Consider the following 15,276-nt stretch of genomic DNA (forward strand, 5'->3'; position numbering starts at 1 on the left):
GCAAGGTTCCCCAACTGGCGGCCCGTGGGCCGAATTTGGCCCGTGGGTGGTTTTATTTGGCCCCCCAAGTTTTCTGAGCTATTTTTTTTTCACAGTCTACATATTATTTGTAATTATGTTCCAGCCCCCGGACCATCCGCTCCAGAATTTTTTTTATCAGCCCTGCGGCTGAATCTAGTTGATGATCTCTGGTCTAAGGAGTACTGCCAGAATGCCTCTTTTTGTTTTAGTTGATGTAGGTCACCTCCTCTTGGAAAAAAGTGTTTGTGTTCTATGGTTACAAAGTGCAGGGAGGATGGTGACCCATGGTTGGCATCTATGCAGTGGTGCGCAATAGCATGGTCCGTGTTCTTATTACGAATAGCAGCTTATGTTCAGATGCAGAGTTTCAATGCTTGTTTAGTTTGACCAATAGAAGCAGCCCGCAGATGCATTTGAGAATGTACTGTATGTATGTGACATTTGTGGTCCGACAATTAAGGAACCTTTGGATTTGGTAGACTTTACCTGTTCTTTTTAGTATTGGTCGCCTTGTCACAGTGGCCACACTTGTAATTGACATTGGGCGGGCCTGGGTGTCACGCTTCTTGGGTAGCTGCATGCTGTGCGTAACGGAATCGGATAGATTGTGCATACGGCAACAACAAAAAATGCGAAGGGAAAATGTTGTGAACTCTCCTAGATTTTGATCATTTTTGAGGATGTTCCAGTACAATGCATGTATAGGCCTGTTCAATGACACGTACACCCGTGTTGCAGGAACCTGGTGAGCATATTAGCGTTGCGACGGAACTCTATGTCTGTACTACAGTTAGGTCAAAGTTTTAGGAATTGACTCTAATTTCTGCTTATGGTGTACCGAACGGTTACTGTCTGCGCGTAAAAGTGTGTTCCTACTATGCGACTTGCGGAAGATAGTAGACGCCAGCTTATTTTTGTAGACTGTAAGATCCAAGACGTACGTTTGTTGTAGCGCGGAGGCCCACCCGAACTGTTGTTAGCGAGTTGTATTGCTACTACATAATACATAACCATAAGCGTGGTGATATTCAATTATTAGAGGTCTATAGAGAATAGAGATTGTTATCTGGCAGCTGAGGAATGTGTGTGTGTCAGTCTTTTACCCCTCTGGTGATGAGAATTGATGGTGTTCATTTGAGAGCGGGGCACATCTGCAACAGTGTGATAAATGTAATGATGTCGTCATGGCTGGAGGGGGAATAGAGAGCCACAGTGACGATATCTCAGCCTTTCAAACTTTTATTTGGGAAATAGGACGTTTCTCGAATACGAGGAGGAGTCATTTTCATTACCTCAAAAAGACTCCAATCTCCGAGCTTTCCATCAAACCTGGGAATGGGTTTGTGCAATGATTCCCGATTTCTATGCGGTGAAACTGTGCTAGCATGTGGAGTCAACAGTGATGCTATGAGAAAGCATGACGTGTAATTTAGAGAACTAGCAAATAGCAAGCATCTAACACTACAAGATTCATTAACAAATCATGGCATATCCATGGGAATTCCGATATCAACATGGGTGACAAATATGAACCACCGTAAGGGTAACATATAATAAGCACATTGGCTCTGCCAACTATTTGTAGGACATCCCAAAGAGTCAACGTGTAATTTGAGTACTTCCTAAACAAGTCCCTCCAGCCGTTCAATAGCACACACCCACAGCGTTGTGACAATGACCGAACCCAAATCAGCCTGTTCTCCTGGCTCTACTCCACCACAAACCGCAGAACCTCCTCAACTTCAGTCAGCCAGGAACAACATCACCCAATCTAAACCAGCCTGTTCTGCTAGCCTCATTGTTCATTCCAAATGTGTTTAAATCGCCCCCCCCCCCCCCCATCTCAAAACAAACAGCCTATTCAGAGACATGTTGTCCTCTACAAACCAAGAAGGACTCCACAACAAAAGCTAAACCACTTTGTTAAAACAACATCACATTGAGATTACCTAGCAACCATGTCTGATCCAAATATCCCTGCAGCAAACGTTCTGTGAAAAAATGCACAACACCACTGGCACTAACACTCTACCCTAAAGGAACACCTCTGCTGTATTTCGAGGCTATAAAAAGCGGGCAGAAATAGAGCAGGATTGGTCTATTAGAAGTAGCACACACCTGCAGGAGGGTGCGTGGTAGAAGGGATGTCCGGGGTGAGGGAAGTGATTGCAGTATCCCGACTGGCTCCACATGATGCTTCTGGTAATCCACTCAGTTACTGCGGCTACCGGCTGTTGCTTCGGTTTCTATAGCTGCTGCAGACCTGCCCTCTTAAGACTTATTGTGGTGGAGTTACTTTAAAAAGCCTCTTCTGCTATTGCTCTATTTAACTTATCCATAGGGAGGGATAGACGGATAGATCGAGAGAACGAGAGATAGGGTCAAAGCTGTGAAGGAAAGTGAAGGAGAGACCGAGAGAGCAGATAGTATAGAGCGAGAGGAACGCACTGGTGTGGTTAACACACCTGTGCCGTCATCCAGACACCCCAAAATCCTAGCCCCTTCCCAGGCCCCACAACAATTCTCAGCAGGGTAGGAAAGGGGTGTGGCTGACCCCACCTGACATCACTGGGGAGACGTGTCTACTTCTAGCCTCTAACCAAAACATTCAGTCAAGTCAAGAGTCTCGGATGCCCCTCCCTAGTGTCTAACAGGTATCCCCAACAATCTGACACGTAAACTACGTGCGAGGTCGTCAGCGTGTATCGGCAAAGTCTTCAATCTCTTTAACGGGTATGTCAACGCGAGCAATATCCCCCACGGTCTCTGACACTAAATCCCAGTCTCTCCCCGGTCTCTCTACAGTGGATCCTCACTGTCTCTGGTACTAGCTGGATCAATTCAATGCGTATCTCCTCAGTCTGTGGTGAATAGCGGTAGTCCAGTCTCTCTCTATCCCATATCGCCACTGTCCCTTACGTGTAGGTCCGGACAGTTTTGGCTGCATCTCTCTGGCGCTGTCTCTAATACATCTCTGAGGTAGTCATTACTAATTAGAAACTAGTCTCTCTCCCCTCAGCACCGGCTTTCCGCCCGGCTCCCGAGCCTCATGACAACAGCACTGAGCGACTGAGCACACAGACTGGGAGAGAGAAAGAGGGGGGGGGTGTCAGAGAGAGAGAGCGAGAGAGAGAAAGAGAGAGAGGCTGCTCTCCTTTTCCCGCCTCATGCTCATTGGCAGGATATGCACTGCTAAGAGAGAAAGAGTGCGAGAGAATTAGAAAAACAGTGAGAGTGAGTGCAAAACAAGAAGAGGGGGGCCGATACAGATAGATACAGATAGACCAATACTACTCTACCTCGTCTTGGCAGCAGTGTTGGTCGTGTGCCAGTACACAACTCCACTTCAACAAGGGAGTGACCACCACAGCCCAAATCTGGGAAAACTGACCGTTTCTGTATAGGTCAATGTACCGACCTGTAAAATCCTGATTTGTTTAAAGGACTATAGCTTGAGGACATAGATTTGATAGAAAGTGGATATAGTTTTTGGTTGACGATAGTCATTTTTGTCCAAGAGCCTATGCCTAACTATTGAAACATAATCATTTTGCAAGTCCAGATGTTTTTTGTCCTATTGTATAGTAAAAGTTCAATACTTTATACTTGTAATGAACTGTGCAAATGGGTGGAACAGTGGATCTTTCAGTGTCCATGTTCTACTGAATACGCCGGGGCAAAATGACAACGCAGGGGACTGGTCAGAAGGATGTTCAGGTGGAAATGTGTCCTGCAGAACACAAACTATTGTCTGTCAGACAGAATGAATGGAGCTGATAATTCTATTTCGAGCTGCAGTGTTCAGAGCACTCCACGCCCCTGAATATATCCACTCAATCCATTTAGTGGATGTGAATACAATGACCTAACTTCCTCTTGCTCATGTCCGCTCTTGCTCTTGGTACTGGATGGATTGCGTCCCAGATGGCACCCTATTCCCTACGTACTGTAGTACACTGATTTGACACTATATAAGGAATTCATTGGTTGCCATTTGGGACGGAATTCAGCAGTGCCAAAAGCAAGGGAGGACACGAGAAACAGGAAGTTAGCTCACTGCATTCATATCCACTAAATGGATTTCCCAAGATAAAATCTAACAGGGTCGTTCTGGTGAACATCCACTTGGGGCAGTAGGACATCAAACTGAACATGAATCCATGCAAATGTTTTACTACGGGGTGACTAATGAATACATCCCAGGGGACAATTGGGTTAGCTTAATAACCCTACTACATACAGTGCAGGTAACTGTCAAAATAAAGGAAACACCAACATAAAGTGTCTTAATAGGGTATACGAGCCAGGACAGCTTCAATGGACCTTGGCATAGATTCTACAAGTGAATGGAACTCTATTTGAGGGATGAGACACCATTATTCCACAAGAAATTCCATCATTTTGTGTTTTGTTGATGGTGGTGGAAAACGCTGTCTCGGGCGCCGCTCCAGAATCTCCCATAAGTGTTCAATTGGGTTGAGATCTGGTGACTAAGACGGCCATGGCATATGGTTTACTGTACATCCTTTTCATGCTCACCAAACCATTTAGTGACCACTCGTGCCCTGTGGATGGGGCATTGTCATCCTATGGGGGCATAGCCATGGTAGGCAAAATAATGGCCTGCCCAGCATTCTTTCCTTAAGCATGATGGGATGTTAATTGCTTAATTAACTCAGGAACCACACCTGTGTGGAAGCACCTGCTTTCAATGTACTTTGTATCCCTCATTTACGCAAGTGTTTCCATGCTTTTAGCAGTTACCTGTACTAGAGGTCGACCGATTAAATCGGAATGGCCGATTAATTAGGGCCGATTTCAAGTTTTCATAACAATCGGAAATCTGTATTTTTGGACACCGATTTGGCCGGATTTAAAAATAAATAATTTACACCTTTATTTAACTACGCAAGTCAGTTAAGAACACATTCTTATTTTCAATGAAGGCTTAGGAACGGTGGGTTAACTGCCTTGTTCAGGGGCAGAACGAAAGATTTTTACCTTGTCAGCTTGGCGATTCATTTTTGCAACATTCCGGTTACTAGTCCAACGCTCTAACCACCTGCCTTACATTGCACTCCACGAGGAGCATGCATGGCAGGCTGACTACCTGTTACGCGAGGGCAGCAAGAAGCCAAGGCAAGTTGCTAGCTAGCATTAAACTTATCTTATAAAAAAACAATCAATCTTAACATAATCACTAGTGAACTACACATGGTTGATATTACTAGTTTATCTAGCGTGTCCTGCGTTGCATATAATCGATGCGGTGCCTGTTAATTTCTCATCGAATCACAGCCTACTTCGCCAAATGTGTGATGATTTAGCACTGTCGTTGCACCAAACCTAACCATAAACATCAATGCCTTTCTTTAAAATCAATACACAAGTATATATTTTTAAACCTGCATATTTAGTTAATATTGCCTGCTAACATGAATTTCTTACAACTAGGGAAATTGTGTCACTTCTCTTGCGTTCCATGCAAGCAGTCAGGGTATATGCAGCAGTTTGGGCCGCCTGGCTCGTTGCGAACTGTGTGAAGTTAGGAATAAATGGACAAAGACCGTCATTATTTTGCCAGAATTGTACATAATTAATGACATAACATTGAAGGTTGTACAATGTAACAGCAATATTTAGACTTAGGGATGCCACCCGTTAGATAAAATATGGAACAGTTCCGTATTTCACTGAAAGAATAAACGTTTTGCTTTCGAAATGATAGTTTCCGGATTCGACCATATCAATGACCAAAGGCTCGTATTTCTGTGTGTTATTATGTTATAATTAAGTCTATGATTTGATAGAGCAGTCTGACTGAGCGATGGTAGGAAGCAGCAGGCTCGTAAGCATTCATTCAAACAGCAATTTTGTGCATTTGCCAGCAGCTCTTCGCAATGCTTCAAGCATTGAGCTGTTTACGACTTCAAGCCTATCAACTCCCGAGATTAGGCTGGTGTAACCGATGTGAAATGGCTAGCTAGTTAGCGGGGTGCGCGCTAATAGCGTTTCAAACGTCACTCGCTCTGAGACTTGGAGTAGTTGTTGCCCTTGCTCTGCATGGGTAACGCTGCTTCGAGGGTGGCTGTTGTCGATGTGTTCCTGGTTCGAGCCCAGTTAGGAGCGAGGAGAGGGACGGAAGCTATACTGTTACACTGGCAACACTAAAGTGCCTATAAGAACATCCAATAGTCAAAGGTATATGAAATACAAATGGTAGAGAGAGAAATAGTCCTATAATTCCTATAATAACTACAACCTAAAACTTCTTACCTAGGAATATTGAAGACTCATGTTAAAAGGAACCACCAGCTTTCATATGTTCTCATGTTCTGGGCAAGGAACTTAAAATTAAACGTTAGCTTTTTTTACATGGCACATATTGCACTTTTACTTTCTTCTCCAACACTTTGTTTTTGCATTATTTAAACCAAATTGAACATGTTTCATTATTTATTTGAGGCCAAATTGATTTTATTGATGTATTATACACTGCTCAAAAAAATAAAGGGAACACTTAAACAACACAATGTAACTCCAAGTCAATCACACTTCTGTGAAATCAAACTGTCCACTTAGGAAGCAACACTGATTGACAATAAATTTCACATGCTGTTGTGCAAATGGAATAGACAAAAGGTGGAAATTATAGGCAATTAGCAAGACACCCCCAATAAAGGAGTGATTCTGCAGGTGGTGACCACAGACCACTTCTCAGTTCCTATGCTTCCTGGCTGATGTTTTGGTCACTTTTGAATGCTGGCGGTGCTCTCACTCTAGTGGTAGCATGAGACGGAGTCTACAACCCACACAAGTGGCTCAGGTAGTGCAGCTCATCCAGGATGGCACATCAATGCGAGCTGTGGCAAGAAGGTTTGCTGTGTCTGTCAGCGTAGTGTCCAGAGCATGGAAGCGCTACCAGGAGACAGGCCAGTACATCAGGAGACGTGGAGGAGGCCGTAGGAGGGCAACAACCCAGCAGCAGGACCGCTACCTCCGCCTTTGAGCAGGAGGAGCACTGCCAGAGCCCTGCAAAATGACCTCCAGCAGGCCACAAATGTGCATGTGTCTGCTCAAACGGTCAGAAACAGACTCCATGAGGGTGGTATGAGGGCCCGACGTCCACAGGTGGGGGTTGTGCTTACAGCCCAGCACCGTGCAGGACGTTTGGCATTTGCCAGAGAACACCAAGATTGGCAAATTCGCCACTGGCGCCCTGTGCTCTTCACAGATGAAAGCAGGTTCACACTGAGCACATGAGCACATGTGACAGACGTGACAGAGTCTGGAGACGCCGTGAAGAACGTTCTGCTGCCTGCAACATCCTCCAGCATGACCGGTTTGGCGGTGGGTCAGTCATGGTGTGGGGTGGCATTTCTTTGTGGGGCCGCACAGCCCTCCGTGTGCTCGCCAGAGGTAGCCTGACTGCCATTAGGTACCGAGATGAGATCCTCAGACCCCTTGTGAGACCATATGCTGACACATGCACATTTGTGGCCTGCTGGAGGTCATTTTGCAGGGCTCTGGCAGTGCACCTCCTTGCACAAAGGCGGAGGTAGCGGTCCTGCTGCTGGGTTGTTGCCCTCCTACGGCCTCCTCCACGTCTCCTGATGTACTGGCCTGTCTCCTGGTAGCGCCTCCATGCTCTGGACACTACGCTGACAGACACAGCAAACCTTTTTGCCACAGCTCGCATTGATGTGCCATCCTGGATGAACTGCACTACCTGAGCCACTTGTGTGGATTGTAGACTCCGTCTCATGCTACCACTAGAGTGAGAGCACCGCCAGCATTCAAAAGTGACCAAAACATCAGCCAGGAAGCATAGGAACTGAGAAGTGGTCTGTGGTCACCACCTGCAGAATCACTCCTTTTTTGGGGGTGTCTTGCTAATTGCCTATAATTTCCACCTTTTGTCTATTCCATTTGCACAACAGCATGTGAAATTTATTGTCAATCAGTGTTGCTTCCTAAGTGGACAGTTTGATTTCATAGAAGTGTGATTGACTTGGAGTTACATTGTGTTGTTTAAGTGTTCCCTTTATTTTTTTGAGCAGTGTATTAAGGTAAAAGAAAAGTGTTCATTCAGTATTGTTGTAATTGTCATTTGAAAAAATAATATATATATATACAGTGGGGAGAACAAGTATTTGATACACTGCCGATTTTGCAGGTTTTCCTACTTACAAAGCATGTAGAGGTCTGTAATTTTTATCATAGGTACACTTCAACTGTGAGAGACGGAATCTAAAACAAAAATCCAGAAAATCACATTGTATGATTTTTAAATAATTAATTTGCATTTTATTGCATGACATAAGTATTTGATCACCTACCAACCAGTAAGAATTCCGGCTCTCACAGACCTGTTAGTTTTTCTTTAAGAAGCCCTCCTGTTCTCCACTCATTACCTGTATTAACTGCACCTGTTTGAACTCGTTACCTGTATAAAAGACACCTGTCCACACACAATCAAACAGATTCCAACCTCTCCACAATGGCCAAGACCAGAGAGCTGTGTAAGGACATCAGGGATAAAATTGTAGACCTGCACAAGGCTGGGATGGGCTACAGGACAATAGGCAAGCAGCTTGGTGAGAAGGAAACAACTGTTGGCGCAATTATTAGAAAATGGAAGAAGTTCAAGATGACGGTCAATCACCCTCGGTCTGGGGCTCCATGCAAGATTTCACCTCGTGGGGCATCAATGATCATGAGGAAGGTGAGGGATCAGCCCAGAACTACACGGCAGGACCTGGTCAATGACCTGCAGAGAGCTGGGACCACAGTCTCAAAGAAAACCATTAGTAACACACTACGCCGTCATGGATTAAAATCCTGCAGCGCACGCAAGGTCCCCCTGCTTAAGCCAGTGCATGTCCAGGCCTGTCTGAAGTTTGCCAATGACCATCTGGATGATCCAGAGGAGGAATGGGAGAAGGTCATGTGGTCTGATGAGACAAAAATAGAGCTTTTTGGTCTAACTCCACTCGCCGTGTTTGGAGGAAGAAGAAGTATGAGTACAACCCCAAGAACACCATCCCAACCGTGAAGCATGGAGGTGGAAACATCATTCTTTGGGGATGCTTTTCTGCAAAGGGGACAGGACGACTGCACCGTATTGAGGGGAGGATGGATGGGGCCATGTATCGCGAGATCTTGGCCAACAACCTCCTTCCCTCAGTAAGAGCATTGAAGATGGGTCGTGGCTGGGTCTTCCAGCATGACAACGACACGAAGCACACAGCCATGGCAACTAAGGAGTGGCTCCGTAAGAAGCATCTCAAGGTCCTGGAGTGGCCTAGCCAGTCTCCAGACTTGAACCCAATAGAAAATCTTTGGAGGGAGCTGAAAGTCCGTATTGCCCAGCGACAGCCCCGAAACCTGAAGGATCTGGAGAAGATCTGTAGGGAGGAGTGGGCCAAAATCCCTGCTGCAGTGTGTGCAAACCTAGTCAAGAACTACAGGAAACGTATGATCTCTGTAATTGCAAACAAAGGTTTCTGTACCAAATATTAAGTACTGCTTTTCTGATGTATCAAATACTTATGTCATGCAATAAAATGCAAATTAATTACTTAAAAATCATACAATGTGATTTTCTGGATTTTTGTTTTAGATTCCGTCTCTCATAGTTGAAGTGTACCTATGATAAAAATTACAGACCTCTACATGCTTTGTAAGTAGGAAAACCTGCAAAATCGGCAGTGTATCAAATACTTGTTCTCCCCACTGTATATTATTATTATTATTTTTTTTATTTATTTTTTTATTTTTTTTTAAATCGGCCGATTAAATCGGTATCGGCTTTTTTGGTCCTCCAATAATCAGTATCGGCGTTGAAAAATCATAATCGGTCGACCTCTAACCTGTACATAGTTCCTTGAACGATCCAACAGTCTTGTTTGTCTAAGTGTTACTCAGAGAGCATATTGAATCAGCGGCCTCAGGCAATTCAAACACCCACCTGTTATGTATCATACATGACAGAGTAAGTCTGACACAATATGGCAGACAGACCGATTGATAGATACAGGTTATTTGTGTAGGGCAGAGAGCAGCACTCTCCGAAGGAGACTGGTGTAATAGTGTGGTTACGTCATGCTCCTGTGCCGTCGAGACTAGGGTGAGAATGGGAGGGAGGGAGGTTCTGTCTCCTGCTGTTTGCTTTTATGAAACTCAATTCCAGCCCAATTTCATCAGGGAGAGGAAACACTGCCTACCCACTCCCTCTTTACCTCCCTCCCTCTCTTTTTGTCTCTCTCTCCCCTTGTCTAGAAGCAGGTGGACAGTCTTTACCTGTGATCTTGCTCTGCCCACACACATAAATAGAAGGGGAAAAAACATACTGGCACATGCAGTTTCTCTCTCACTATTACGAACGAAAAGTAAAGTAACAATGGTGTGTGTAGTCAGTAGTGAAAGTAAGTGGATGCGTGCATAGATGGTGATAATGAGGGGTGTTGAGAGGTGCCAAAATAAATTAACACAAAGTCCCAAAATGCCCCAAAAAAACAACAACAGTGTGTCTGTGTGGAGAGTCTCCTCGATGTATGAGGGAAAGGTGTATTTATCCCTGGGACACAACCGAAACTCAGGTGTTTCCGATTTCGCTGACGACCCTCCCAGCTCCACCCACCTATATCCTATTATGGAAAACAAGAGCTGAGAGAAAGAATACGGCAGACAGAGTGGGAGGGTCGTCAGCGAAATCGGAAACACACACACACACACAAACAGAAAATGTCCACCAGTGGAAGCTACTCAGAGGAGGAAGGTGAAACATTTTTTTTTTTAAGTTATCCTTTTTAGATAAAACTATACCAAATAGTACCAGTCAAAAGTTTGGACACACCTACTCATTCAAGGGTTTTTCTGTATTTTTAATATTTTCTACATTGTAGAATAATAGTGAAAACATAAACTATGAAATAACACACATGGAATTACGTAGTAATCGAAAAATATATATATATATATGAGATTCTTCAAAGTAGCCACCCTTTGCCTTGATGACAGCTTTGCACACGCTTGGCATTCTCTCAACCAGCTTCATGAGGTAGTCACCTGGAATGCATTTCAATTAACAGGTGTGCCTTGTTAAAAGTTAAGAAATTCCACAAATTAATGCATTTGAGCCAATCAATTGTGTTGTGACAAGGTAGGGGTGGTATACAGAAATTATCCCTATTTGGTAAAAGACCAAGTCCATATTATGTTAAGAACAGCTCACATAAGCAAAGAGAAATGACAGTCCATCATTACTTTAAGACATGAAGGTCAGTCAATGCAGGACATTTCTTCAAGTGCAGTCGCAAAAACCATCAAGCGCTGTGATAAAACTGGCTCTCATGAGAACCGCCACAGGAAAGAAAGACCCAGAGTTACCTCTGCTGCAAAGGACAAGTTCATTAGAGTTATCAGCCTCAGAAATTGCAGCCCCAAAAAATGTGTCACTGAGTTCAAGTAACAGACACATCTCAACATCAACTGTTCAGAAGAGACTGCGTGAATCAGGCCTTCATTGTCGAATTGCTGAAGAGAAACCACTACTAAAGGACACCAATAACAAGAAGAGACTTGCTTTGGCCAAGAAACATGAGCAATGAACATTAGACTGGTGAAAATATGTACTTTGGTCTGATGAGTCCAAATTTGAGATTTTTGGTTCCAACCGCCGTGTCTTTGTGAGACACAGAGTAGGTGAACGGCTAATCTCCACATGTGTGGTGGTGTGGGGATGCTTTGCTGGTGACACTGTCAGGGATTTATTTAGAATGCAAGGCACACTTAACCAGCATGGCTACCACAGCATTCCGCAGCGATACGCCATCCCATCTGGTTTGGGCTTAGTGGGAATATAATTCGTTTTTCAACAGGACAATGACCCAACACACACTTCCAGGCTGTGTAAGGGCTATTTGACCAAATAGGAGACTGTGGAGGCCAGATCATCTGATGCAGCACTCCATCAATCACCTGACCTCAACCCAATGGAGATGGTTTGGGATGAGTTGGACCGCAGAGTGAAGCAAAAGTAGCAAACAAGTGCTCAGCATATGTGGGAACTCCTTCAAGACTGTTGGAAAATCCTTCCAGGTGAAGCTGGTTGAGAGAATGCCAAGAGTGTGCAAAGCAGTCATCAAGGCAAACGGTAGCTACTTTGAAGAATCTAAAATATTTAGATTTGTTTAACACTTTGGGTTACTACATGATTCCATGTGTTATTTCATAGTTTTGGTGTCTTCACTATTATTCTACACGGTAGAAAATAGTAAAAATAAAGAAAAACCTTGAATGAGTAGGTGTGTCCAAGCGTTTGACTGGTACTGTACATCTGTTGGTCAGATAACTTTATTTTTAAAAGGGTAGGGGCACGGATCAGAAAATCAGTCAGTATCTGGTGTGACCACCATTTGTCTCATGCAGCCCGACACATCCCCTTCACATAGAGTTGATCAGGCGGTTGATTGTGGCCTGTCGAATGTTGTCCCACTCCTTTTCAAATGGCTGCGAAGTTGCTGGATATTGGCGGGAACTGAAACACGCTGTTGTACATGTCGATCCAGAGCATCCCTAAGATGCTCAACGGGTGGTGACATGTGTGGTGAGTATGCAGGCCATGGAAGAACTGGGACATTTTCAGCATCCAGGAATTGTGTACAGATCCTTGTGACATGGGGCTGTATATTTTCATGCCGAAACATGAGGTGATGGCGGTGGAAGAATGGCACTACAATGGGCCTCAGGATCTTGTCACGGGTATCTCTGTGTATTCAAATTGCCATCTATAAAATGCAATTGTGTTCGCTGTCTGTTGCTTATGCCTGCCCATACCATAACCCTACCACCACAGGGCGCTCTCTTCACAACGTTGACGTCAGCAAACCGCTCATCCACACAAAGCCATACACACTGTCTGCCATCTGCCCGGTACAATTGAAACTGGGATTCATCCCCAAAGAGCACACTTCTCTAGCGTGGCAGTGGCCATTGAAGTCGGTTACGACGCCAAATTGCAGTCAGGTCAAGACCCTGGTGAAGACGACGAGCACACAGATGAGCTTCCCGGAGTCGGTTTCTGACAGTATGTGCAGAAATTCTTCAGTTGTGCAAACCCCAAGATTCATCAGCTGTCCGGGTGGCTGGTCTCAGACGATCCAGCAGGTGAAGACCCCGGATGTGGAGGTCCTGGGCTGGCGTGGTTACACGTGGTCTGTGGTTGTGAGGACGGTTGGACGTACTGCCAAATTCTCTAAAACATTGGAGGCGGCTTATGCTAGAGAAGCGAACATTCAATTCTCGGGCAAGAGCTCTAGTGGACATTCTTGCAGTCAGCATCCCAATCGCACACTCCCTCAACTTGAAACATCTGTGGGATTTTGTTGTATGACAAAACTGCACATTTTTAAGTGGCTTTTTATAGTCCCGAGCACAAGGTGCGCCTGGGTAAATAGCATGCTGTTTAATCAGCTTCTTAATCACCTGTCAGGTGGACGGATTATCTTGGCAAAGGAGAAATGCAAACTAACAGGGATGTGAACAAATGTGTGCACAAAATCTGAGAGAAATAAGCTTTTTGTGCATATGGAACATTTCAGGGATCTTTTATTTCGCTCATGAAACATGGGACACTTTACATGTTGTGTTTATATTTTTGCTCAGAGTAGAAACGTGGATTTGACAGCATAGCGCCACTTGCGTCATTACTGCAACAGAGGGACTGAAGAATTTCATGCTCATCACTCACCACGTTCGGTCATCAGATGCTCAAAAAAACGTATCTGAAAGACAAATCAATGCTGGAAGTTTTTCCTCGTTGCACCTGCATTTACAATGTATCTAATTTCGGTTTGTGTGATTGTTGGTTTAGCTTTCTGTAACTTTGTAGCAAGGACGGTCTGCATGTGTAGGAGCATATAGCGTCATGATTTCAAGGTGTTCCGATATCTTTTCCAACTGTCCCGTTATCTAGTTCTAATATTCATTCTAGAATGCCCTTCTAGCCAATCAGAAACGTATATTCAACAAGTTTAGCAAAGATTGTTTATTTTATTCTTCAATCATAAAAAGGACCTGGAAACTGGCAGCCATTACTTTTAAAAGTTCCTTATTCAGAACTCGGGGCCCATATACATTTGAGTCCAACAGTCAGGCCATTACTTTGTCTGTGGGAATCCAATTTTTGGACTAAAATAAAATAAAACCCAGGCTCCCTAAAAGAGTGGAGAAGACAATGTAACAGAATTTACCTGCGTCAATTAAGAATGTTTATATGACAATACAATATGAGTACAGTATGTTTTTCAAGAGACCGGGTCCAACCCAAATGGCACCCTGTTACCTATATAGTGCACTACTTTTAACCAGAGCCTATGGGCCCTGGTCAAAAGTATTGTTCTATATAGCGGACAGGGTGCCATTTGGGATGCAGTCAAATTTTAACGGAATTAGAAAACGATTATATAAGAGACGAGCAATCCATTTGGATTAGATTCATTTCTGTCCTTCATCCAACAGTATGAGAAACTCTCCCTGACGAAAGGCATTAATTTAGTTCAAATGATAACCATCAGACTATTGTATTGAGAGGGGATTCAAATGGTGGTGATAAGCAAATGTTTCACTTGTCTTGGTTTCCATGGCTGAGTCCCAAATGACACCCTATTCCCTTCATAGTGCACAATTTTTGACCATTACCAATTGGGCTCTGGTAAGTAGTAGTGCATATGGAATAGGGTGCCATTTGGGATGCATCTAATGAAAGCCTGGAAGGCTAGAGAGAGCATTAATCTTCTCTTAGACGTATTACGAAGATGGTATCCAGGAAGCAGATATGCTTTACTTTCTTTTCCAACGCCGCTCCTCAGATTGCTTAAATTCAGAATCACAAGGAATTTTTTACCTCCTTGCAATTCCCTGACACAGTGGATTTAACTCTACACCTGGTCCTGGGTAGAATAGCTAGCAATCCAGTCCTAAAATACATATAATTTGCACAGCTAACTAGTTAGCTCAATAGCAATAACAGGTTAGCCAAGGACCGCATTCTAACTTGACATATCTTGCTAACAAGCTAGGTTAGCTAGGTAGCGTCAGCCAGTCTTGTATAAGATGGCGCCGACAGAGAGGGTTACCTCGCTTCTAGTCCTTGGGAAACTATTGTTTGTTATGTATTATTCTTACATTGTTAGCCCAGAAAATCTTACGTGTTATTACATACTGCTGGGAAGAACTATTGGATATCAGTGC

General features: G+C 44.1%; 1 protein-coding gene across 16 annotated transcripts in view; it reads right to left on the reverse strand.

Annotated features, from left to right (window-relative positions):
- The window catches only part of LOC139584006 (pleckstrin homology domain-containing family A member 7-like), a 163,739-nt gene that overhangs the window by 112,071 nt on the left and 36,392 nt on the right, over positions 1-15,276 (reverse strand). Inside the window, exon 1 of one of the 16 annotated variants that reach the window (XM_071415535.1) lies at positions 2,140-3,057. The exons of the other annotated variants lie outside the window; for them this stretch is intronic. Coding sequence (XP_071271636.1) covers positions 2,140-2,213 — 74 coding nt within the window. The 5' untranslated portion in view covers positions 2,214-3,057. Of the gene's footprint in view, positions 1-2,139; positions 3,058-15,276 lie in introns of those variants that run through there. 16 annotated transcript variants of the gene reach the window in all.

This window comes from Salvelinus alpinus, chromosome 9 (genome assembly GCF_045679555.1).
Source record: "Salvelinus alpinus chromosome 9, SLU_Salpinus.1, whole genome shotgun sequence".
Lineage (NCBI taxonomy): Eukaryota > Metazoa > Chordata > Actinopteri > Salmoniformes > Salmonidae > Salvelinus > Salvelinus alpinus.